The sequence below is a fragment of the Strix aluco genome, chromosome 4, assembly GCF_031877795.1.
Source record: "Strix aluco isolate bStrAlu1 chromosome 4, bStrAlu1.hap1, whole genome shotgun sequence".
Classification (NCBI taxonomy): domain Eukaryota; kingdom Metazoa; phylum Chordata; class Aves; order Strigiformes; family Strigidae; genus Strix; species Strix aluco.
Genome location: NC_133934.1, coordinates 95,257,642 through 95,283,914, shown reverse-complemented (window position 1 = coordinate 95,283,914; position 26,273 = coordinate 95,257,642). Strand labels below are relative to the sequence as shown.

The following is a 26,273-nucleotide window of genomic DNA, read 5'->3' as shown; positions in this document are numbered from 1 at the left end:
TGGACTTTGTTAGCACAAGTAGCTGTTGTTTAAGCTGAAGATCCGTGGCAATCACCTCAAAGACAAGAGCCTCCCTGTGATATACTGCCTTGCTTTCAAGGGATTGCATGTCACAAGCAGCTGTTAGGTAGTGTCTTCAGAGATGGCAGATAACAGAAAGCTAGAATATCAACTGTTTATTACAGTGTTGAGGTGCAAAGTAGGTAAACTTCTTGATGTTAACCACACTTGACAAATACTGCTGTTACTGTCATCCACTGTTACCTGTCAGGCTTTGTGGGGCCCGTACCTGTTCCATCAGCTACCCCAGCCCCTTCTTCTGGGACCATTTCTTCTAGTACTTGTCTTTCCCAGCAGACTAACAGGTCTCATGCTCGTGAGATGTATTGGCAACAGGGGATACTAGTAGAAACTTTTTGCAGTTTTGTAGTGTGTTAGGTAGGTCTGTCACAGTATGTATAGTAATCTGTGAAAATAACATATTTGGGGAATGATATGCATTTTTTCGATGCTGGTGATGCACATGAATACTTACAGATGTAAATGAAAAAGAGTATCTTGCATTTAGAGAGGAAGAAGTAAGAACACTTGCTTTTGCAGATGATTTTAAACACACCCCCTTTCTCCAAATGCAAGGCTGTGTTCTGTATTGGAAGATGAGCAATAATGCGTTTCTTCATAAGCTCTCCTCTATCTGGCAGATTACCTTGCTAGTTATGGCAAATGGATCCTTACACTGATTTTGCCATATCATAATCTCTGTCCTTCAGAAAGTTTGCCATAGTCGGAAATAACTGTAATTCCTTTGAACTGATGCTGAATTTTTTAAAAGCATTTGTGCCACTACTTTTTTTCCACCTCTCAAATTGACTGTGGTTGTGTTTAAGAGAAATGAGCCGGCTTGTGGGAATGGGGTACATGTGCTGAGAGAATTAGCCAAGAGAATGGATTTGGAGTTTCATGTTTAAATCACACCTTTTTTTTTTTTTTTAATGTAGTGAAGAAAATGAAAGCACACTAATACTCTTTTAAACTTCTGTGAAATTTACTGTGTTGTAATTTTAATTATTACAGTAACTAGCTGCTTTACATGCTCTTTAGAAGTTAATTATAGGCTGTTTGAATAAATTTTTGGTCTTAATTGCGTGTTTTGGATATTGTTCATATTAAACATCTTTGCTAACCCATGAACCACTGTGAACTTAAATACATAGCAACTCTCACTGTTTCTGGTGAGGTAAAGAATACTGACCGGTGCATGATTAAAGACTCTGCTGTTAAGGGTATAGATACCTGTGTATATCTGTGCATCCAGTGTTTGTGTTTGAGACTTCCTGTAGCTACAGGTGAAGAAGTAGTAAGGACACCAGCTGAAATGGATTGTTTCCACACAACCTGTGATACAGAGTTTATCACTTTGCATTGAATTGACTTATCTTTAAATTGAGTGAAACCTCACTGAAAATCACACTTTATATATGAACGTTCAAATTACACCCAACACTAAAAAGTGTTTCTAGTTAATCAAAACAACTGCATTCTGTTCTTAGATTTCCACCTCTTATTTTTGTCTCTGTTTTTGTTTTGTTTTAATTTTATTTCTATTTTTTTTAGTGAGTGACAGTTGCTTCAGGAACCTTGCCGAGGATCGTAGTGGGATAAACCTTAAAGATCTGGTCCAAGACCCTTCTTTGTGAGTATCTGGCTCTTATTGCTAAGCAAAGAAAAGCTCCTTCATGATATCCTTGTGAGTAGTTTTGTAATTATATAAAGAAGTAGTATGATGAAGCATGCTTAGTGCTTTAGTGGTAATATGCTTGCCAAGTTGTTAGTCTTTAATACAGACAAATATTATTAAAACCACATTGTTTGTTATGTACTTCTGTTTGTGAACTAACATCCAGTGAGCACATACAGTAAAGGGTACAAGAGTCATCAGAAGTAGCAGATTGTGCATGTTGGTATTTTTGTGGCGGAGTTGTATGCACCTTATTGCCCCTGCTTGTTTAAGGAGGAACTACATATAAATTAGTAGTTTTCTGGATAATTATGTTATCATCAGTTATCTTAACATGTAGATCTTTTTTCTTTGTGTGTGGTTTCATACAGCTGATACTTATTTCTTCCTCTACTACCTGGTTTAATTCAAGTATATTAGTAGATAATCTAATTTTTATTTCGTGGCAAGACTAGTGGTCTTCATCTCAGTGTTGTATTTTCCTCTAAAATAAAATTCAACCTCATGAGCTCTGAGCCAGACTTGAAATTCTATCAAACCTTTTTGTGTGGTTGGTTTTTTTCTCTTCAGTTAATTTTAGTACTAGCTGAAAATTTTCTTGCTAGTATGCACAAGCATACCACATGTTCTGAGGGAAAGGAAAGAGGGGAAAAGTTTGCATCTTTTTTACACAAATGATAGTGTATTCCACAGTGGGTCCTAACATGATGGGCCTTTACACTGGCAGAGCACATTTTTCAGTGTTTGTTGAGAAGTAGTGGAAAATAAGGTATATTTGACATCTTTCAGTTACAGGGGATTTTTAGTAATGAAGTAAATGCAGAATTCATTTTGTCATGTTGCTGCAGGTACATGACATATATGCATATATTGCGCCAGGAAAGGTTTAGACTAGATATTAGGAAGCATTTCTTTACAGAATGGGTGTTAGGGGTTGGAATGGGCTGCCCAGGGAGGTGGTGGAGTCCCCATCCCTGGAAGTGTTTAAGAGTCAGGTTGACATAGCACTGAGGGATATGGTGTAGTTGGGAACTGTTAATGTTGGGTTGATGGTTGGACTGGATGATCTTCAAGGTCTTTTCCAACCTAGACAATTCTGTGATTCTGTGACTCATATATGCTTGCATTCTTGGGAAATTCTGACATAATGTATGTAATATTTGATAATTTATACTTCTGAAATGATAGAGGTACAGGGGACAAGTATAACTGTTGCTTGACAATCACTGAATGCAATAGGTAAATTTTTAATAATTGCTATCTAAGTGTTGAAGTCAAGGCTATTTCAAAGGTCTTAATTTTCAACCAAAATTTGCCTTTTGAGTGTTTTGGGGTTTTTTTGAGAATTGTATGTGGTTTTTTTGGACTGCAGGTATGCTTACGTGCCACACAGTTTTGGTTTTGCATTGCTGGAGCTTACTTTCAGAAAGGATGAATTGCCTTTGTTGTAGAATGATCATTTTACTTACTGTTTACCAAAAGTGATGAAATCTTCTAGTTTCCTTCCTTGCCCATAACTTACATGAAGAAGATTGTAATAAATTATTGTAAACTGCAAAATAAATGAAATGGATTTTGTTTGCTTATAGCATAAGAAACATAAGTGACTGCAATGTAGCCATTTTTATCACTTTGAAAGATTGAATAAAGTCTCAAAACATCTGTTAGGTCTCAAGGACTGTTTATGACACCTCTGTTGTATGACAGATTATAGTGTAAGAAAAGTCTGCTTTTTCCTGCCTGATGATAACGATGTATAGACTTTGTTTTGTCTTTCCCAATTGATATTCTTGCAGTTTTACAACGGAGTACCTATTAAGAGTTCTTGCAAAATGTGTAACGATGTGAGTGAATCTCCAAAATGAAGAAACAATCTAAGGCTATATTGTTCAGCCCAGCTTCTTGTAGGTGACTAAGGTCCTGTGGCATCTGAATTCTTTATTATGCAAAGAGAGATGCAAAGGACAGCATGGGGCCAAAGCATGAGAGTGCCAGCAGAGATAATTTAACCTTTTTTGAAATGAGAATAAAGTTTAGTTAAAATATTTAGAGTATTTGGCCAAGCTTTTCACCCATAATGATACCTGAAATACCAAAATAATATTTGATTCATCCTCTTACCAGTTTCATATTTACAGTTTAAGATTTCTTTGGTGCTTATTTGCTCTGACTGTAGACGAACTGCCTCTTTTCTTTGTAATCTAATATCAGATGTCAACATCAGATTTAAGATAAAAAATTTTGATTCTTTCTCTGCAAATGGCTCTGTCACTCTAAAGGTTTGCAGTGCGTTTGTAATGTATGACACTAATAAAATATTTTAACAAAGAGAGTGCAAGAGATTTTAGGTTCGTTAGCATGTGAATAGATAATCAGTGTATACTTTTAACAGGAGTTCACAGTATTAGCAGATGATGGGTTAGCAGCAAAGGTAGAAATACAGTATAATAGACCAAGAGAATAGTATAAAAAAAAAGTTTAAGTGGTTTTAGATTAGGATGGTTTGATACATCATGTAAAATGTATTTTGAATGGTGTCCATTTCTTGTGAGACTTAGCTACTTCATATGGTTTTCTAAGCTACATTGCTATCTCGTTTGCCACTCTGAGCTCCATCACAGCCAACTTCTCTTTTGTTATTGCAGAACGCTTTTTCTGAAGTGCTGAAAGTGTGTCTTTACATTGAAATGAAACTCTATAAGGACAGCATTGTAGGGTTTTTAATTTGTGTCTGATTTATATCAAGTATGCCTAATTGCCAGGGTAGTCTTTTTTTCCCCAGTGATTTCCTAGCTAGAGCAATCTGGACTCTGTAAACTTGATCTGCTTTCAGTTCTCTCATCATTAGTAATAAAAGGTCTGCTGCTGAAATCAGGAGTTTGATCATCTCTTTCTATTTGTATGTTTTACTCTGTGAGTGAAAACAGAAATGCTGCTTAACAAAAAAACCAAGCCTATCAAACAAAGTGAGGAGTTACAGGCTGACGGGGAGAAGAAAGCATGCAACAGCTTTACAATTAAATCACATTTTGTAGTTAATTACAGAAAAGTTGAATTTGAACAAAAAGTTGATTTGAGATTCAGCTGAAAAGGTGGTTTGAGAGTTAGCTGCTATTTATTCATTGCAACTGACCATAGAATCATAGAATGGTTTGGGTTGGAAGGGATGTCTAAAGGTCACCTAGTCCAGCCCACCTGCAATGAACAGGGACATCTTCAACTAGATCAGGTTGCTCAGAGCCCCATGATGTCTCTGCTGCATACAGTGTCCAGTTTTTGACACAAAACTTAAAAGATATAGAGGTGTGTAGGAGAACAGCTAGAGGAGAAGGCGGTTAGAAACTGGGATGCATGACAGGTGTTACTTAATTTAGAAAACAATGGCAGAAGAGAGGAAGTATGAGTTGCCTACAGTATATAAAAGATTATTAAAGGGATTTTTCTTTTTGGCTGATGAGAAAGAATTAGTTCACTTTATAGCAGATTAGATTGTTTATATAGTTGGAAAAAATTCTAAATGTCAGTGTGATTAAAGAAACTGAAATCTATTTCTAAGATTGTCAGGGAGGGCTCTGCAGATTACAGTCTACATATATTTGATACTGTGTAAGTGTAGAGAGCTGGAAGGGCAAACTTCTTTTTTTCTATGAAAACAGTATGTATTCTGGCAGTTTGACATCAGCATAGTTAATATGACCAAAAACCAGATGGAACTTCCTTTGATTCCTATATAGGTAACAATGTGGCTATGAATATTCAAAGCCTATGATTTGGTTTAGATTATGCACCCACTCCAGCCCTGCCTACCATACCAGTAACACATAAAAGATATTTAAAATTTTGCATTGTATGAGGAGATTTATCTACGTGAGAAGAGTATAGGTGTCTTTCCGTGAATGGTCTTAAACAGCAGAGCTGCAGACAGTAGGTGTAATTGGAGGATGTAGGCTGGTGGTTCTTAAATGGCGGTGCAGATGTTCTTCAGACTATGTTCAGCTGAGGTAAAATGCAATAGAACAGCTTAAGATACTAGCAAAGTCCTGCTTTTGTGAGGAGATCTTTGAGGAAAGGCAGAATTTCTTAAGCTGGTGCCAAAGGAAAGACAGTGATCAGTTCATTTGACTCCTCACTTGGGAGCAGACTGAATGCTACCCTTTTTCTTCCCCTCCTTCTCCACCCTCAATATACCCAGTCTGTGCTTAGGAGAGAAATAGGTTAGATAGAATTCAATATGGCTGTCACCTGAAACTCCTCCTAGGTGCCTTACTACCATTTTTTTTTTCTAACTTTAAGTTATTTAACTTACTTAACCTCTGAGTCGTGAACCATCATATCATTAGAGGGTTAGGTATACCTCCACCTACTTCAAGCAGAAGTTCTAAAACATTCCCCAGTTTTTGTGGCACTTTATAAGATGTTCCTTTCAGCTCCAGCCTGTATGTAGACATAAAATTTATAAAATACTTGTCTAGACAGAGAGGACGCTTTTAATCTTTTTGTGCAATTCAGTAGCTGCAGCTGCTCATAATCACTGATACGCATTTGTTTTGGAAACATCTACAGAGCTTCTTTGAGATTAACAAGATCCAAAAGATTCTGAGTAACTAACTTCTTTCTAGGCAAAATCACATCACATCTAAACTGTGTTTCATATCTCCTTCAGATTAGCTGACTTCAATTAAGACAGGGTAGATAAATCTAAAAGGTAAGAACAGATAACTTCTGACAGGAGATCAGAAGTTGTTTTAATACTTAAGTACTACAGAAGCTTTTTTTCTTGGTAAAAGTTGTGAGAAGAAAATGTGACAACCAAAAAAAATTTAACTGCTCAGTGTTAGACACTCCTGGATGAACTTTGAATTCCATTTGCACATGAGAGGAGATGGAAGTCTGACAGAAGTCATCTTTGTCACTGCCTTGTATTTTACAACCTTAGAAGGAGGAGCTAGATACTTTTTCTGGGAGGTAGTTGTGAGAGCTTTAGAATTGGCCACTTAATTGTAAGGACTGAAGATGATGAAGGAATTATTGAGGAGCTCTGATTTTATTGGTTTTTTTTAAATCTTACTGAGGACACAAGCTATACTGTAGGATTGAAGACCTGATAAATACAATATTACGTCTGTGGATGTAAAATTTCACAGTGTCTATCTACATTTGAAGGAATCTGTCTAGCAGTTGTTGAAGATAACTGAAAGTATTTTAGTTCATTCTCTCTGGGTTTTGCTCATCATTTGAAAATTAGTAGCATATTCTGTCTTGCTGAAGGTTACAAATCCCATGTTATGATGATACCAGTTTTCTCCCGCTCCCCTTTGTGCAGCCTTTCTAGTGTTTCAGTGCCTGTTATAATATATGAATGTCATGGCTGTTTCTTTTATTTAACTGCCACTGTCAGTAATGCAGCGTAGAGGGGAAATGTTTTTTCTGTAATCTTATCTGCTGTTACCTTGGTTTGCAGCAGCATTGTAGTGGAAGCTCATGCTCAGTTGTTTGTCTGTTATTTGACTGCATTAGCACATGTTTTCCCTAATAGGTCTGGTTTAAAAAAATACTTCTCTTGCCTCTCTTGTCTCTTGTTAATGAGCTCATCTGTAAGCATCAAGTGATTTCATCAGGTGATCTTCCTCAGCATGACTGGAGGACTCAGTATGATAGCCCAGAGTACTCTGTTATGCAGAGGAGCAATACTGAGGTGTAACAGAAGTGCAGCCTGTTTTAAGGATGGTATCTAATAAAAAAGTTGTACCTGGCAAACTTCCAAAGATCTGGCATCTACCTAAAGCAATTGATGATGATGAGTCTAATCTAATAAGCACTTCTTAAAGTTCATATAAGTAGAATTGGCCTCATGCTATCCTGATGGTTTCTGATCAGTCTGGGGGAATGAGTGAGACAAGCCTTTATCTGCTTCAACTGCAAGCAGAGTTTGCATGTGCCTGAAAAAACTGTATTTACCCTCCTTTTAAGATAATTAAAACATGCTTACCTTAAGTGACCAAGGTTTCTTCTCAGGCCAGTTTCTCTGCTTGGCTTCTCTGTAGTCCAACCAGGCTCCATCAAATGTATCACAGAGATTGTTCTGTAGTTCACATGCCAAATAATTTTTACCTCCTGTCATATGAACAAGTCCCTAAATGTTTTCTACAGATGTTTTGTAAGGAGCTCTCTCTTTAGGCATACTGATTATCTGAGGGGAAATTACTTTTCAGCTTTGTTGAAGACCTTCTCGATTACTTGTGCTTCAAGAAAAGAATTTTCTCACCTAGGAGAGTCCTTGGCAGTTTGTAGCAAAAATTGCTAATATTGCATGTGTTTTTCTTTGGTTGTTTAGGCTTAATGACTCATAAACCTGTAGGAACAACTTCATCTGTCTGAAGCAAAACCTTAGCAGCAGTATGTGGCAAAGCAGAACATAAGAAAATGTCTTAAGCACTTGGTAACTTTCAACTCTAATTATCTCTTGGCCCAAAATAGTCTCCTGTAACCTCTTTAAAGCTCCATGTCAGCTTTATCTACCAATAGTAGTTATATTCAGAACAAGCTTGTCTTCTTTCATCATATGTTTCCAAATTCTTGAAGGAATTTTCTTCCTTTTGCTCTTGCAATGCCCTGTGGTAGCCTGCAATTAAAATTAATGAGCTAATCAAATAACTGAAAAAGTTGGTCTGGAACTAGAGGCTGTGCAGCCCCAGTGCTGTGTCTGGGCTGATGAGCATTGCTGAGGGGAAAGGGTTGTTCACTTACATGGCAGCTGCAGCTTGGGTGCTCCATCTGGCTTTTCAGTTCTAGTACTAGTTTCAGAATTGGTTCTAGTACTTCTCTGCGGTGCAAGGATGTGCTGTTTGAAGCTTGTTAGCCACAAACCTCTATCTAAATGTGTTCAGGGAGCTTCAATATTTACGACATCTGTAACCAGGGATCCTCCTTGTTATTAGGAAGTTTTAAATTTAATGCATTTGAAATAGACTCTTTTATGGAGCTGAAGAAATGTTTGTTTTCTCTGAATTGTTCTGGAACTAACGGTTATAAATGGATATATGTTTGTTGGAATAAGAAACATCATCATTGGTTATGGAGAGTTACTAGATCATTGTTAGGTTAAAGTTTGTTATTTTTATTAGATGTACTTAAACTTTCATTTATAAATGGAAGTGCTAGAAAATATTTTTTTAAAGTGTTCTAAAGAAAAGCTGTGTCCTTTTTGCTCTGTTTTACTATGTTTACTATCTGATGTCTGAAAAAAAAATACATAGGGCACAGGTTGGGAAACATTGATCAAATTTCAATCTAGACAGTTTCACAAAACTTATTAAAAGTTCTTTCTATATGTTTTAAACCTTGATTTTAAAAGTATCCACTCTGCTTGTGGCTTAGAATTCGTGCCACTATTTTATTTCCAGTTGCAGTTTTTAAATCCCTTTGTCTTAATATACCTTACATTCTCCAACAGTACAACAAAGTGCCTTAATACAGAGAAGTAATTCACTACTTCCCATCAACAGGCAGATGTTTAGCTATTTCCTGGAAAGCCAGGCCTCAGCACACAGAAGGGTCGCTTGGGAAGACAAACGCCACAACCACTTAGCTTTACCCCCCCTTCCTCCTCCTTTCCTTGAGCATTTATTGCTGAGCATGATGTTACGGTATGGAGTATTTGGGTCAGCAGTGCTGGCTGTGTCCCTTCCTGACTCTTTGTCCACCCCCAGCCTACTCCCTGGGGTGGCAGAGCAGGAAAAGAAAAGGCCTTGATGCTGTGCAAGCACTGTTCAGCCATAGTTAAAACATTGGTGTGTTTCAGTCACAAATCCGAAAGACAGCAACATACCAGCTGCTGTGAAGAAAGTCAACTCCATCCCAACCAGACCCAGTACACGTATGAGTAATACTACAATTGTGGTTTTTCTTTCCTTTGCATTCAGAAGCAATGTAGACAAGACTCCTCTGTGTCTGCGTATATTCAGGATCAGACCAAAACAACTTTTTACGAAAGTAGGAAAATTGAGTATGTACAGAGTCTCAGAGTTAAATATCAGACTTTTTTTTTCTGTAATCATGTGCACTAATAATTGATAAGAATAGAATGGGGTAAAGTGTTCATTTGTTCGAATATAATTTTGCAGCCCATCATTTGCTTTTGAATTTAATGATATAGCAGCCCAGCTTCCTGGTCAATATTCCATTTTTTTAAAATCACAGTCCAAGATCTTTTTAAAAGCTTCATGTATAATGCCAGGAATTTCCTTGAGGGATTATGCTGTACATATCTCTGGCTTTGTTTTTTTGTCTTCTCATCCAACCCAAATCCACCACAGCTTCTAGTTGCACTTAGTGACCTTTTCTTGCCTTTCTTGATCTTCTTATTTCAGGCTTCTTTTGGAGGGGTCTTTTTCTGTTACATTTGCCATTTTCATGAGCTTTCCCCTCTCTGAGGATCTGTGACTCTCAGAACTCAAACAGCCTCTTCTAAGCCCATTTTGCCACCTCCAGGCTTCATCTGAATTTCAGCTATCCTGACACTTCACCTGACCTCATTCTTCCAGACTCTAGTTTTTGTTTCTGTTTATATCCAGATCTTTTCTGTGTCTTCTCATAGTGTCTAGATACTGGAAAGAAAAATAGTGTGTATCTACAGGAGAGAGATGGTCCAATGCCGATCTTAGGTTAACATGTATCGGTATTAGTGCATGGTTCTCTGAAAAGATCCTCTTAATACTCAGCAGCGTATTGTGTTTCTATGTTCTCAGAAAAGAAAATAAGATACGAGGACTTACTAAAAAAAATCAAGGACAAAACAGAAGACCTGTTTATATGACTCTATAAACCTGGGATGTGCTTGCATCTTGACTACTGTGTTGACTTCTAAAAGGGGTATGGTATGGATCATAAGATTAAGCAGAGATTTGGAACAGCTTCCACACAAAGAGGAATTAAATAGACTAGAAATTTTTACTTTAACCAAGAAACAATGTATGGTGGAGGGACGCAGAATGAATATAATTCAAAAAAAAAAAAGTCAGGCAATTACTCACTGTTTTCATGGATCAGAATTTGTGACAGGAAAAAATTCAGACAGCAGGTTTAAAATGAATCAAAGTATATACTTATTCAAGTGTAGCAGAACTGAATATTTCATAATTGATGTAACATCATGTGGAAGCCTGAAGTATAATGATAGTTACAAAAAAGAAAAATTAGACTGATGGACCTACAATTGGCTGTTAAAGCTGACAATCTGCATGCAGCATCTAGGTCCGCAGAGTTCCTGAACTAAAGATGGCAAGGGACAGTAAGTGTGTACCAGGGGACAAATCATGGTCATGTAATATGTTTATTCCCTGAGCATTTTTTTGTTAACACCAGAAACAACATACTGAGTTGTGTGGACTGAGCTGGTATGGCAGTTTTTATATACTACTTTCAGGAATAGTAGTTTGATTAAAAATAGTGGAGCACATACAAACTTGAAACTCTTCTCCATGGGGTCAGCAAACACTTGTCCTTCAGAGTAGAGTGGGCTTCTCTGACATGGCTGAATTTAAATTTGGAACTCTCAGTAATGGAGGAACAAAAGCCTCTTAACAACACAGGGGTTGTAAGAATTTATTACATGGGAGAAAATTTCTGTCCTCTAATCTCACTGTTAAAAATGACTAAATGCTCTTCTGAAATGCTCTTTCTTCTGAAAATCTATTGAGAGCTGACCCCTGGACTTGAGTCATCTTGTACAAGAGGATACATTTTGTCAAAGATATAAATACTTGAACAAGTGCCTTATTTAGAGAAGGCTTCTATGAAATTTGTGTACTTATTTGCAGTATAGATAAGGTTAGCAGGGGAAATGGACAATCTGCTAGTGAAAGATTATAATAGAACACAGCTTCAGATGTAAAGGAATCCTTTGCTGCACATTTTAGGGATGATTCTGACATTGAGATAAGGAAAATTGCTACCTAGGGATGTTTTCATGCTTTTATACAATACTACTCAATGTATTTAAATTCTAGATTGCTTTCTTAATTAGGAAGAATTGTCCTGTCTCACTTGTTCTGGGGGACTCCTTAAAATTGCTTTCTTTTTAGCACTGTGCAGCAGAAATCTATACGGATGGTGGCTTAAGAGGGAAGAAGTATAGTTATCCCACAATTTTTGTGTTGTTTTCATGTATACTTTTCTCACCTTCTTTCACTATAACTTGAATTTTACCTTGGATTCTTCACTTACGCTTTTCCCCTTTATCCATGCTAACATATAAACATCACAAGAGCATAACCAAAGCATAAAAGTATATTTTCCATAGGTGATGACAGTCTTGAAGTTCAAAACTGACATAGCAAGGGTTCAAAAATTACCTCAAGTGATTTTCTGCAGACAGTTATTTCAGAGAAACACAGTTATACTACAACACTAAATGCTTCCCTTTACACCTTTACTAATTCTGGTTTAAGCTTTCTGCTTTTTCTTTAGCTACAGTATCTCTCTTCTTACCTCCAATTTCATCTAATAGAAATTTTTATTCCAATAAAATTCTATTTTCTATTGGTTATTTGTTTCAGATATGGGAATGTATCTTGTCTATTGAGTGATATTTTTGGTTGGAAATACAGTGCTTCTGTGAAATTTGTTATTGGTGTCATTTTCAGATAGGTGATTATTTTAGAAAATACAGGATGCTCTGGTGTGTTGTTTGACTGACATGGTTGAATTACCTATTTAAAAAATACATATTAAGAGATCTTTTTGTCCCTCAACCCCTCTTCATTCAGTATGTTCTCTCAGTCACAAGCGTTTTGCACGATGTGCTCTATAGCTCAGTATGTGGAAATGTTCAATAGCAAGTGTTCAGCTACAAAGTAGATGATGAAGATTATTATATGTGGGAATGCAAAACTGGAATGTCTCTTCTCTATTTTAACAAAGCATATTTCATTTGTTCCTGTGATTTATTTTTTTTAAAATAGATTATTACTTATTAGGTGGTGGTTTTTAGTCTACTATGTTCCATTTTTCCAAAAGGTGCACTAAAAGATACAAATGTAGCAAAGATACTTTTAGTGGATCCTTTCCCTTTTTCTGCTAACATAAAAACCACAGAGTCTGGAAAGCCGTTCGCTATAGAGACTGCTAATAATCCAGGAAATACATTACTATGTAATTTTGTTTGTCTTTTCATATACAGATAAAGAGAATACAGGGCAATGTGATTGAGAGATTTTTACCACTGTAGTTCTGGGATGACTGCATGATTCAGGACTGAGAAGTAGCATGTGGTACCATGAGCAGCTGTTGTCTGTTTTGTGCCTGGAGCTCTAGCTGTACCCGTATTGTCTGCATTTCGTTCAGGAAACTGTATTGTGCCTACTCAACCGCATTTGCAATGCTCTGAAAATTAGAGAACAAGATCTGAATAAATTTTAATTCAACCTATCATAACAGTTTCATACAGATTAGAACCTCATTTTCATCTAAACCTGCATGAATTTCAGGGGAAAATTAGAAGCTTCAGGAGTGTCATCCTATCATATTTCAGGTTTCTGTTGCGGAATACAAACTAAGAAAAATTCAAGAATGTATTTGAGTTTTCAATAGTCTTAATCAGAATCACAGAATGGTTTGGGTTGGAAGGAACTTCAAGATCACGTAGTTCCAACCCCCCTGCCATGGGCAGGGACACCTTCCACTAGACCGGGTTGCTCAAAGCCCCGTCCAACCTGACCTTGAACACTGCCAGGGAGGGGGCAGCCACAGCTTCTTTGGGCAACTCGTTCCAGTGCCTCACCACCCTCACATTGAAGAATGTCTTCCTTTACATCTAATCTGAATCTACCCTCTTTCAGTTTAGAGCGATTACCCCTCATCCTATCAATTCACCCCCTGATCAAGAGTCCCTCCCCAGCTTTCCTGTAGGCCCTTCTTAAGTACTGGAAGACCACTATAAGGTCTCCCCAGAGCCTTCTCTTCTCCAGGCTGAACCACCCCAACTCTCTCAGCCTGTCCTTGTAAGGGAGGTGCTCCAGCCCCCTGATCATCTTCGTGGCCTCCTCTGGACCTGATCAAGCAGGTCAATGTCCTCCTTACGTTGGGGGCCCCAGAGCTGGACACGGGACTGCAGGGGGGTCTCATGAGAGCAGAGTAGAGGGGGAGAATCCCCTCCCTCAACCTGCTGGCCCTTCTCTTGATGCAGCCCAGGACACGGTTGGCTTTCTGGCCTGTGAGCACACACTGCTGCCTCATAGTTAGTTTTCCATCTGTTAATACCCCCAAGTCCATCTCCACCGGGCTGCTCTCAATCCACCCATTGCCCAGCCTGTATCTGTGCTTGGGATTGCCCCAACCCATTTGCAGGACCTTACACATGGCCTTGTTGAACTTCATGAGGTTTGCACAGGCCCACCTCTCCAGCCTGTCCAGGTCCCTCTGGATGGCACATCCCTTCCCTCCAGCTTGTTGACTGCACCACACAGCTTGGTGTCATCAGCAAACCTACTGATGGTGCACTCGATCCCACCGTCTGTGTTGCCAACAAAGATGTTAAACAGCGCTGGTCCCAACACTGACCCTTGAGGCACACCACTCATCACTGCTCTCCACTTGGACATCGAGCTGTTGACTACAACTCTTTGAATGCAACCATCCAGCCAATTCCTTATCCCCTGAGTGATCCATCTGTCAGATCCATGTCTCTCCAACTTAGAGACAAGGATGTCATGCGGGACTGTCAAAAGCTTTGCACAAGTCCAGGTAGATGACGTCAGTTGCTCTTCCCTTATCCATCAATGTTGTAACCCTGTCATAGAAGGCCACGAAATTCGTCAGGCATGATTTACCCTTAGTGAAGCCATGTTGACTGTCAGAAATCACCTTCTTAGTTTCCATGTGCCCTAGAACAGTTTCCAGGAGGATCCGCTCCATGATCTTACTGAGCATAGAGGTGAGACTGACTGGCCTGTAGTTCCCTGGCTCTTCTTTATTCCCCTTTTTAAAAATGGGGGGTATGTTTCCCCTTTTCCAGTCAGCAGGAACTTTGTCAGACGGCCATGACTTCTCAAATATAATGGGTAATAGTGACTTAACCACTTCATCCACCAGTTCCCTCGTGACCTGTGGATGCATCTCATCAGGTCCCACGGACTTGTGCATTTTCAGGTTCCTTAGATGTTCTCGAACCTGATCTTCTCCTGCAGTGGGCGGTTCTTCATTCTCCCAGTCCCCACCTTTGCCTTCTGCATCTTGGGTAGTGTGACTGGAGCACTTGCTGGTGAAGACAGAGGCAAAAAAGTCGTCGAGTACCTCAGCCTTCTCCATATCCTAGGTAACCAGGTCTCTCTTGTTTCCTTCTGGAGAAGGCCCACATTCTCCCTAGTCTTCCTTTTGTCACCGACGTACCTATAGAAACTGTTTTTATTGCACTTGATGTCCCTGGACAGATATAATTCTGTCAGGGCTTTGGCCTTCCTAACCTGATCCCTGTCTGCTCAGACAGTTTCTCTGTATTCCTCCCAGGCTACCTGTCCTTGCTTCCACCCTCTGTAGGCTTCCTTTTAGTGTTTTGAGTTTGTCCAGGAACATCTTGTTCATCCATCCAGGCCTCCTGGCTTTCTTAACTGTCTTCATCTTTGTTGGGATGCATCGCTCCTGAGCTTGGAGGAGGTGATCCTTGAACACCAACCAGCTTTCTTGGGCCCCTCTTCCCTCCAGGGCTTTATCCCATGCTACTCTGCCAAGCAGATCCCTGAAGAGGCCAAACTCTGCTCTCCTGAATTCCAGGGTAGCCAGCTTGCTGTGCACCCTCCTCGCTGCCCTAAGGATCTTGAACTCCATCATTTCATGGTCACTGCAGCCAGCGCTCCCCTTGAGCTTCACACTCCCCACCAGCCCCTCCTTGTTGGTGAGATCAAGGTCCAGCACAGCACCTCTCCTTGTTGGCTCCTCTATCACTTCCAGAAGGAAGTTACCATCAGTGCATTCCAGGAACCTCATGGATTGCTTGTGTGCTTCTGTGTTGTCCTTCTAACAGATATCAGGGTGGTTGAAGTCCCCCATGAGGACCAGGGCTTGTGAAAATGAGGCTGCTGTTACCTGTCTGTAGAGGTCTTCCTGGTTGTGTGGCCTGTAGCAGATCCGCACCATAACATCTCCTGTCCCTGCCTTCCCTTTAATCCTGACCCATAAACTCTCAGTCAGCTCCTCATCCATTGCCAGGCAGAGCTCCATGCACTCCAGCTGGTCGCTGAGATAGAGGGTGACACCCCCCCCGCCCCCTGTCTCCCCTGCCTGTCCTTCCTAAAGACCCTGTATCCTTCCATTCCAACACCAGGCATAGGAGCCATCCCACCACATCCCTGTGATGCCAGTAAGATCATAGCCCTGCAGGCATATGCATGTCTCTAGCTTCTCTTGTCTATTCCCCATGCCACATAGAGGCATTTAAATTGGGCCCCGGATGGAGCTGATGTACTGCCTGGAATTCCTTTGTGCTGCTCTTTGGGTGCTCTCCTGCTGACCTGTGACCCCTCTCCAGGCTCTGGGCATCTATTGTTGGCACTGGCATCAAACTGATAGGAGTGGGATGGATTGAGGTTACTCACCCCTGTCAACTTTAGTTTAAAGCCCTCTTCACCAGCTTGGCAAGCCTGTGACCAAAGATGCTTTTCCCCTTATCTGACAGGTGGACCCCATCCTCCCCTAGTAGGCCATTAAAACATTAAAACTCTTAAGATCAAACAGTTTTCACAGAATTAGCAACAAAACCCAGAAAATACTCATGTCGAGTAGCAACCATCCAGTCCTCACTGTCCACAGGCGGATCATCTTGGCATTATGTGTATAAACAAACTGCAAGCTTTTCTTTCCACTAACCTACAATAAATACCTCTACTCAAACCCCATCTAAAATGGTTCTCAGAATCTTTACTTTCAAAACTGATACTATAAATATAGTTACAATAAAGTCTTGTAAGTTTATAAGAAATTGTACTATACTCAGACAGTACTATAATTGTGCTATATTCAGACAGTATTCTTTGGGTACAGTTGGCTTTAAAATGCATTCTCACAGAATCTTACAGCATTGAATCCCTTCAGGAATTTGCTGGAAAAATGCAAAGAAATTTAACGATATGCTCTGTGTTGTTCTTCAGAATCTAACAACTTTAAAAATACATTCTCAAGGAATGAATTTGTGACCAAAAGCTAAGTAAGAATTAAAGGTTATGTTTGTGTTTAAATAGATGTGTACTTCATTATTTGCTAATGGTTATATAGGCATTAGTAACAGATAAACTCGTAAAGATATGGAGATTTCAGAACAATTTTATATTTTAAATTCTAGTATTTTGCATTTATACAGATAATTCAGTTTCATACTGTGAAAGAATTTTGTGAAGTGTGTTTTTAAGAAATCAAAACTGAGAAAACTTCTCCCCTTTTCGCTAGTGTCTCAGATGCAGTGAGAAGTGTGCCTGCTTCTGCCTGCAAGCTTGAGCAGAACATCTTGAAGGTGCTTACGTGAGACAAAAATACCCCCAAGTTCTTCTACCCATAGTAGAAAAAGACATTATCAGCTCAAGGTTTTGCTCAGAAATCCCAGTAATAGCAGTGAATTCTACATTTAGGAGTGGGTTTTTTCCTTCGTCTTCCTTTAGGAGTTCCTCTTGTCCTGCCTTCTCTGGCACATGCTTTAGACTCCAGCCCGTGCCATAGCCCTTGCACTCTCAAGCTGTGTAATCTTTTTAGCCAATTTATTGTTTGTGCTGAACAAAAGGGTTTGACTAGGTTGTTTGTGGAGCTTGTGAATGCTTACCACGCTCAAGAGCTCTAATACAAGATAAAACTGTATTTAGATCAAAATCCTTTTTTCCTGTTACTATTATCTCTGACTTGGTACTATTATTTACGTTGCATAAATGAGGGAACAAAAGTTATGTCAACAGTGCAATAACTGCAGCATGTATAGATATACACAAGCTGTTTTAAAATACTGATAGTAGTCATGTGGTTACAGCAGCCCGAAGCTTAGTGTAGACTGAATAAATATCCATCTTCTCAGAAAGGTTTTGTCATAGCTTTTGATTTCAGCCTTCCCATGGCTTCTCTGTTACCAGTGTCCAAACTTTTCATTACCTCACCAGCTCGGATATTTCTGCATAGCTTAATACACTGACATATTGTTAAGGGATAGAAGTAATCCGCAGCAAAGCTAGCAAGCTATAAGTACTTAAAAATGCTTTTTTCTTTTTATTTCTCTAATGCAGCAATGACTTCTCTTAAAATTTGTTTCAGCAGCATCTTAGCTGAAGATTGCAAACACTTTCATTTCCCATTAAAGAACCAATTTGTGCTTCCATTTTTAACGAGCTCTTCATATTCTCTAACTTCAGATGAGTTAGAACTGTTTCTGTCCACAACTTCATTTTCTGTGGAAAGACAGGCTAATGAGAACTACCTGCCCTTATTAATCAAGAATTCCTTAATTTATCAGAGGGATATTTATTCTTCACATCCTTTCTGTGTGTCTCTCCCTCAGTGTTCCTTTTCAATTGAGGTAGTGGTGTATATATACACAGCCTTCTCAAGAACATGGATTTTTGGTGCTAATTTGGCATACAAAGGAGTGGTTTCTTTGTACTCTTTCTGTTGTTCTGTAACAAGACAGGACACTAGCGGAATATTTTAACAGAGCTTAGTTTCCCAGATTATTAGTTACCCTAACAGCAAGTTTTTGTGTCACTCTATCTTCTGTAATACAATTCAGCCAGTTTACAGAAGCCCTATGTTGGAATCATCACTGGATAAGCAAGAAGAGGTCGCTTAAACATCAATAATCATTAATTAAAAACTATTCCAGCACTCATTAAGGACAAGTTTTGAAACTTAAGGTATTTGGACAGGAACAGTGACTGTAAGTGTATCTACAGAGAAGTAGGCATCTGTAGCTTCTACAGTTCAGTGTCACAAATCGGTATGTGTTTCTTAAGACACGGGAATATTGAGTAATGGGAGAGATCAGACCACTGACAGCTTTATGACAAGGATTGTATTCATTTGACTGCTTCCAGAAGTGATGTCCCTTCCTTCAGCGAAGTGTGACTCCCTGCTGGTACATGTCCTTTCTATCTCAGAAAAAGTTGCTCTTGAGGAAAGACTTTATCAGAAAATCTTCTGACGTTCTATTATTCTGGAACAGGAGTGAATGGTCAAATAATACATTCATATATATATGCAGTGTTCAGATTGTACAGCTGCTTCTGTTCCTGCTTCATGTTAGAACACATGGAAGAAAATACTGAAGTTATTGATCATTAGCCTGGTGGTGTTACTGTGTTCAGTTCAGCAGCAGGTCTGCCTCTTTTCCTTCTTTTGAGGGTGCTCTAGCAATCCAGTAGGAGAAAATAAGCCACCTCCTGCAGCAGCAAGCTACAGGAGGAAAGTCTCACAATCAGTGGAGGAAGGGATCATACTGCATGTTCCTCAGTCCTGAGAAAAGAAAAGTGAAGGTTGAAGGGTTTTGTGCTGGACAGGGGGAGAGACTGGTCTTGGGGAGATTGCTAAAAGTGAGTCATGCTGACCAGAATCTAATAATGAAGAGCCTTTCCAAACACTCAGTTTCACAGCTATGGTTCATGTTTTCAAGTAGTAGAAAATAAAACTTTCTTTGACTGGTACTGTTGATTAGTTTGTAAAAGGAAAATTTTGTTTTACAACTGCTGTTAATACAAAAGTGTAATAGTGGTTTGTGTGTGTGTGTTCAATGCTGCTTGTGATTAAGGGAGAACTACTGAATGGATAACTTAAGTGTTAAGTTTAATATACCAGTGTGATCAAGTGGGGCTAAAATCACTGAGCAAACACAAGCAAGCCCTAGGTCCATGGGGAAGAGGAAAGCAGATGAACTAGGCAATAAATATTTTGCTTGGCCACTAAAAATGAGTGAAATGTTGAACCTGAAATTAAACTGGCAAACCAAAAACCATAATATTTGATTTCATGTCAAAGTGTTCATAAAACCTTTCACTGAGGAGCTTTGATAAAATTTTATGATGCACAACTATTTTCATTTTAATTGAATTACATGTTTTGGTGAAAAAGCTTCACTGGAAAATGATCAAGTAGCTCATAACCAAGTTTTATATGAAAGATCTCAAACTGGTATGAATGACTCATATTTGCTACTAACAACTATTCATTTAAATCATTCTCATGGAACAGTTAGCACACTGTTTCTAATTACACTGTTATAACATGCAGCATATATTACACATTTTATGTTTAAATTATATAGTTCATATAAATTACATATTGCCTTGTTAATAGCTTTTTGACAAATAAGGACGAGCAACTACTCTGTACTCTGAGCTGGCCGGTTGTAATGTAGATGTCTGTAGCACAGTGCTGGGTACAAGCCAACAAGCTTTCCCTCTCAGCACGGTTTATTAGTTGTGGCTCAGTGCCACTCTAAGTGTGGTACAGAGTTGGCTGTGATCTTATGTGGGATGCTGGTATAGCCCTCTGAAAATAACAGATAGATCGACCCAAGGGTTTTTTTTTCTTTCTTCATCTCCTACATTTAATAGTTCAGTTGTTAATAAAAGCTCTGAGAATTCTACCAGAAGAGGTAATAATTTTAAAAAACAAGTAGCAAGCTTGCATTTTAGTGCATCATTCAAGTATCTGTCACTAGCAATTGTTCAGAGTTAGGATTATTGTTTTGATTTATTTTAATGAGAAGACTGATAGTGCTTAATACTTGCTCTAAAGTAATTTAGTGCAAAACTGTGTCTTAGACTGAATTGCTCTGAAAAACAGAACTCTCCACTAATATGGAAGCTCCTGGAAGTATTTCTATATTATAGCTACTTAGCTAGTTTTAGAAGGTGGAAAGATAAGGGAAAAAAATTGAGTGGGCTAGAAAACCTTTATTCTGTGTTTGTGCTCACGTATGTATCAGTGCGGATCTGAGGATGAAATTAAGCTGGGGCAGGAGTAGGAGGGCCCATAAAGCTCCAGTACTGTATGAAGTATCCAGCTGTAAAAGCTAAAGGTGGCAAGTTGCAGATAATTTTTTCTGGGATGGAAATTTTGTGGGTACTCCCTGAGTGCAGTAAGCACTAGGGGGAGAATCTCAAAGTTCACAGTCAGAAATTATTTTGAAGCAGGGTAATTGCAGCCATAGAGGTGAGAAACACCTGATGCTTTGCCCTCCCTTCATCTCTCTTCTCCAGCAAAGAATGCTTCTCAGTTGCATGATGTTTGCCTGTTAATGGACCACTTGGTGGTTCCCTATGGGCCGGGTATGAGCCGTGAATAATTGAAGAGCCTGTCTGTTGCTTCAGCTTTGATGTGTACAGTATCTTTGGCCTACTTTGGGGTTTTGTGACCTATCCAGTCTTTGGCCATTCTGTTAAATTAGTCACTAAAATCACCAGTTAGTCCTTAACTTACATTATGTGTATGCATGTGTGGGCAAAAGTTTTAAAACCAACACATTTTGAAAACAAAAATAAGTACTTTCCAACCAACCATATACCGCTGCCTTATTTTTCACAGAATAATTAATGACTGAGAGATCATAATGTTATATTATCAACAGTATCTATGTATTATTTGGTTTCTTCGTCTTTTTATTTTCATGCACAGTTTATTTTACAAATCAAAATTAAATGTATTTGCTATCAATGTAAACTCAAGTTGAAATTTAAAAATCCACACATAGAGTTTATGTCTTAATGGCATATGTGGCAGAATTGGAGCCACTGCACTCCACTGTAAAGAATTGGCCACTGTGGAGTAAAGATCAGCTGAACTGTGATTTAAACAATAGATGTGACAGAAAGATAATCTTGGAATGAACATTTTTAGGTAGCAGGTACTCGACTTAGACTACCTTTCATCTGTAAAAGGCTTCTGCCACATTTTATTTATTTATTACAGATGGTTTTGAATTCAGTGCAAGTGGGTTTTGGCCAAATTATAAGACAGTCTTACAAAGGTGAAACAAATTGTGAGAGGATAATTCTACTGAATATTTACTTTTCCTTAAGATGAAAGAGGTTATTCTATTCTTTGTACTAAAACATCTGTAATCTAAGCTTCAGAGCATGAGAAGTCTACACTTATCTAGGGTAGCATTATGCATCAATGAGCATTTAAAATCAGGTGAGATGGCTGGAGGAAATAAGAGCTAAAGCATTGACTGCTGTTATGGGGGATAGCACCAGTGTTTGTCCTGACATGTTTTAGATTAAAATAGATCTGACAATACAGTTTGTGTTGAAATAACCTAGTAAAATCTACCCATGGTATTCTGCTGGGAGGGTGGGGATATCCTATAAGTTACAAAATCTGGAGTTTTCTCTTCATTTGTACATGGTCTTTGGTCCACCTGCATTCTAGATTCACGTTTTAGTTTTTAAGTGGAAGAGATGGTCCTATTTAATTTTGTTTGATTTGATGGGTGTGTACTGAGCCTTTTTCTCAGACTAGGCCTTTCATTCATTCATTGCTTGACCTCATGCTACCCACCTACCTGTAAGCTCTTTGATCACACATGCAAATCCAAGATAGAACAACCTTGTAAAACAATTAAATTCTTGCATTGTCAGCATAATATGATTTTCCAGTTTTACCAGAGGCTAAGGTCCTAAACTGTATTCTACTGACATTATCTACAGTGGTTTCTCTATCAGTTCTTTAAATGTTCTCTCAGTGGAATGCTGCAGTTTAGCTCAGTTCCTGAATGTAGGTACTACTGAAACTCATTTCAATACAGATTTGGATTATTTCTGGGCTCTTGTAACTAGCTTTTTGTAGTTATTACTGTTACTCTGTAAAGGTGAGGGTGTTTGGTGCTTGTTCTGGAAGGAAAGGGAAGGTTACATGATAAGAATTGCTTGTTTGGAGTAAAAACCGTAAATGGCAGTTTCTTACAGTGGTTTATTCATGAAGCCCAGGTATCTTTGTACACAAACCTCATATATTTTTTTGGCTATCAGTGTCTGTGAGGGTCATGCATATTCTGTACAGTCTTTCATACGTCTTTGCAGGTAGAGTTGTCCTAACCATCTTTGATTTCCTTTCTGCATCATGGCCCAGGAAGTACTGTGCAAAGTATTAGCAATGTTAGTGTCTGTCATGTTAGTCATTTGTCTATTGATAGTCAGGTATTTAGCCTTATAATTAATATAAAGTCATTCTAGGAGTACAACATAAGCAAAATCTATAGTGCTTAATCTTTTCCAATGTGAATCTATGATCACAGTTAACACATTGGCTGTTTCAGATGCCTAGAAACACATCTAAGCTATCTGTGGTATTTGCCAATAGGATTGCAGATTGAGGGTTTTTCAAGACTATTCTCCAGATACATGAAATTGATTGTTAGCCAGAAACAGGAGACCAACATGAGCATGCTGGAAAACAGGAGGTCTCTACTGCTTTTAACATTTTTTTTTTAAAACCTGTGTGGAGTTATTTCTGAAAACACTGTTATGTGGCAGAGACTTCTAGACTAAATGTGTGCTTTGGAAGAGATACCCTCCTGTCACATTTGCTATTTTTATCTAGGCAAATTGGCAAGGGCTCACTAAAGTGGAATATACACGACAGCACTTTCTAAAGTTACTTATTTTACAGAAATGTAAACTGCAGAGTTCACCTTACCTATTTTCACTCCTACTCACCTGTGCTGGAGCAGAAACTGAGGAAGAGATCAAATCTCTTCCTCATCTATGTTCTTCAGCTTGGAGATAGCTGGAGGCATGTTGAAGTTATTGGAGATGTTATGGTCACTGTCACCCAAAGGAATATGATAGTAAGTATTGTGGAGATGTGCTCAGTAACCTTGTGCAGTCATACCTTAAAAGAGTAAAAATCTTCAGTTGATGTGAGGTGGGTTACTCTTCTTTCTAAATATCATACTTGCAGGGGAAGCAGTAATAATAAGAAGAGAAGGGCTTTGGCAAAATGGAACCAGAGGGGATTGTTCTATCTAACTATTATTTTTACTTTTAAGAGAACGTCATACAATACAGATGGCAGGAGAACATAGCTGATAATGACTTAAAAGGTGACTTAAAGCTGTAAGGAGAAGTTAATAGTTACATTTTGCCAATGGATTATGTTTGTGCAAGCTATTTAGAAATTAGAAAAAGTAGTTGTTTTTTAGGATCTGATGAAACAAAATGCACAAATCCACATTTAATCAAAGACCTCTTAAGTTGTCTAAGATCCACAGTTCCCTGCCTACCATGTTTCTGAATATTGAAGGAGTTGGGTCATAATGAGTTGTGACATGAATAGCAGAGACAATACCACAGTAGTTATTAAATTCATCTAGAAACATTTTGTTGACATTTAAATGATCAGATGCAAAGAAAAAAGGGAATGACAACTACAAAAAACAAAAATAAGAGCGCTGAAAAACTCTTATAGCCAATAATATACGAAATACAAAGAAATGTTTTTCAATAACGAGTTTGAACCTTACAGAAGTATTTTAGAAGCAGCTGTGAAGTACGGATGATGGCTTCAAAAATAACTGTAAATTATCTGTAATGGAGATAACTATGAGACATAGAATAAAATCCCACTTTCAGCATTGTCAGTAATGCTATTTGTCTACAGAAAGTTCCTCCTAGGTATGAAGAGGGATGGATCAAATATGGTGTTGTTTTATTCATATGACTCCATTCTGTGGCTGAACAGATTTTTTTTAATTTTTTTTTTCCTTTCACATTCTCCAACACATAGCATACACTAAAAAACACGATTTAGTTCTCCATTTAGGCCACACATGGCAATATATGTATGTATATGCAAACGCACTAATGTATTAGGGAAACAGAAAATCAACAAATTCTGCCTCTGAATTTAACTGTCCGGAGAAATATAGACATAACAAGACTGCCATTAATCGTATACTGGATTGTATTCATACTTTATCTCTCTCTGGAATATGGTGGAGAGAAATGAGACATTACAGCTTTGGGAAGGTGAAGTATTGTGTGAACTAATGTGGTAGCCCTTCTGGATGCTGCTTGTCTCTGAGACTCCTCTATCATTCTTGTAATTTCAGGATTGTAGGATTTTTTTAAAAAAACAAGTTATTTGAAAGTTCTGACAGTTTTCCATAAGCTCTGTGATTTAAATTGTGAAGAACAAATTTGATCTAAAATCTGGAACGATCAGACCAATTCCAGATATTCTCCACATTTTATTCTTCCCGAGCTTGAGTCATTATGCTCTCACCTTCTAGTCCTTAGTGGTATTTTCTGGAATGAAGAGATTTTTCTGGATGCCTTTTTGCCTGATCATAGAAACTACTGTGACTGCTCTTTTCAACCTGTGGTCTGCAATTCATTCCAGTTTATTCTCCAACATCAGGAATCCCTGTGTTTCCATTATTACATTTTCTGGTTTTACATATCTCAGCCAAACCTTCTCTCTTTTAGAAATAAACATTTATTAGCCTTGGCATAAGCATGCACATGGACTTTTTATGTCTAAGGATGCTTCACAAGCATGTGCGCATGCTTGAGCATCCAAGAAACGGAACAGAAAATATACACTAAAGCTCTTGGGGAGAAAATTATGGTATTGTAGTGGGGTGTGAGAAGCATATATATGGTAAAAACTGAAGGGTTCATGGTGAAGGGCCATGTTTTTTAAATCCTTTTTTTTTTGATACTAAAAGTCTGTGGGGGAGGTAGCCCGTGTTAATTTATAAGAAAATAAGCTTTACTGTTTCTGCTAGTTGTGGGTCAACTTATTCTCCTAGGAGGAATCTTCTTTTTCTAAACATTTGATTCAGACGGTTTCTCTTTTACATTTGGGTAGAAGCAAATAGAGCTCAACTGAAATGATAAGAGTGTCAGGAAAATTAGTTTTATCCACTGGTATAGGTTTCCACAAGCTGTTATGATAATATACCAGTGAAATCTTTCATTTCCAGGCAGATCATTGCAATCCTTATCATATTGCCTAAATCCTTTCATTTGCAGTGCCTTCCAAGATAGGCAAAAGGTCACTCGCAGGCAGCCAAAAATTTTGCTTTCAGTTGAGGTAGGTGAGGATTTTGAGACAGGCAATTGCTAGCAATATATATGCAAATGCTTTGTATCTCTCCTAGGTATGTACTTGCTGGAAAAAATGCAAATACATACTTTGCCCTACCACAGTGTTTCCTATAGGACAAAGTAAGGTCAACAATTATTATTGTCTTGGCCCTTACTATAAATATTTCTCTTCATACAGTGTTTGAAAGTCCTCAGTCTACCAACTAAATCCCAACATGGATATTATATATATATTTCTTTGTCTAAATGGTGAGAATTTGACTGTTTTCATGATAATGATTTTCATCTGCTTCTGCATATTTTTTCCTCTCAGGAAATTTCAAATCTTGCTCGTGTTGTTTAATGAGCTGGCTGGTCAAGCATCTGATGCCCCGGTGGAAACTTTCAAAGTCACTGAACACAGTTTTACTTAAATCTAGCTGACATTTGTGTCTGCTTGATTTAATGTATAATTTCCATAGTTA

General features: G+C 38.4%; 1 protein-coding gene across 23 annotated transcripts in view; it reads left to right on the top strand.

Moving 5' to 3' along the window:
• The window catches only part of GPHN (gephyrin), a 303,549-nt gene that overhangs the window by 95,211 nt on the left and 182,065 nt on the right, over positions 1-26,273 (top strand). For 21 of the 23 annotated variants that reach the window (XR_012623280.1, XR_012623279.1, XR_012623278.1 and 18 more), the window contains exon 2: positions 1,615-1,693. Coding sequence is in view for 19 of the 23 variants with exons in the window: in XM_074824459.1 (XP_074680560.1) it covers positions 1,615-1,693 (79 nt within the window). In the remaining 4 variants the exon portion in view is untranslated. The other 2 variants (XM_074824448.1, XM_074824458.1) reach the window with 2 other exon arrangements.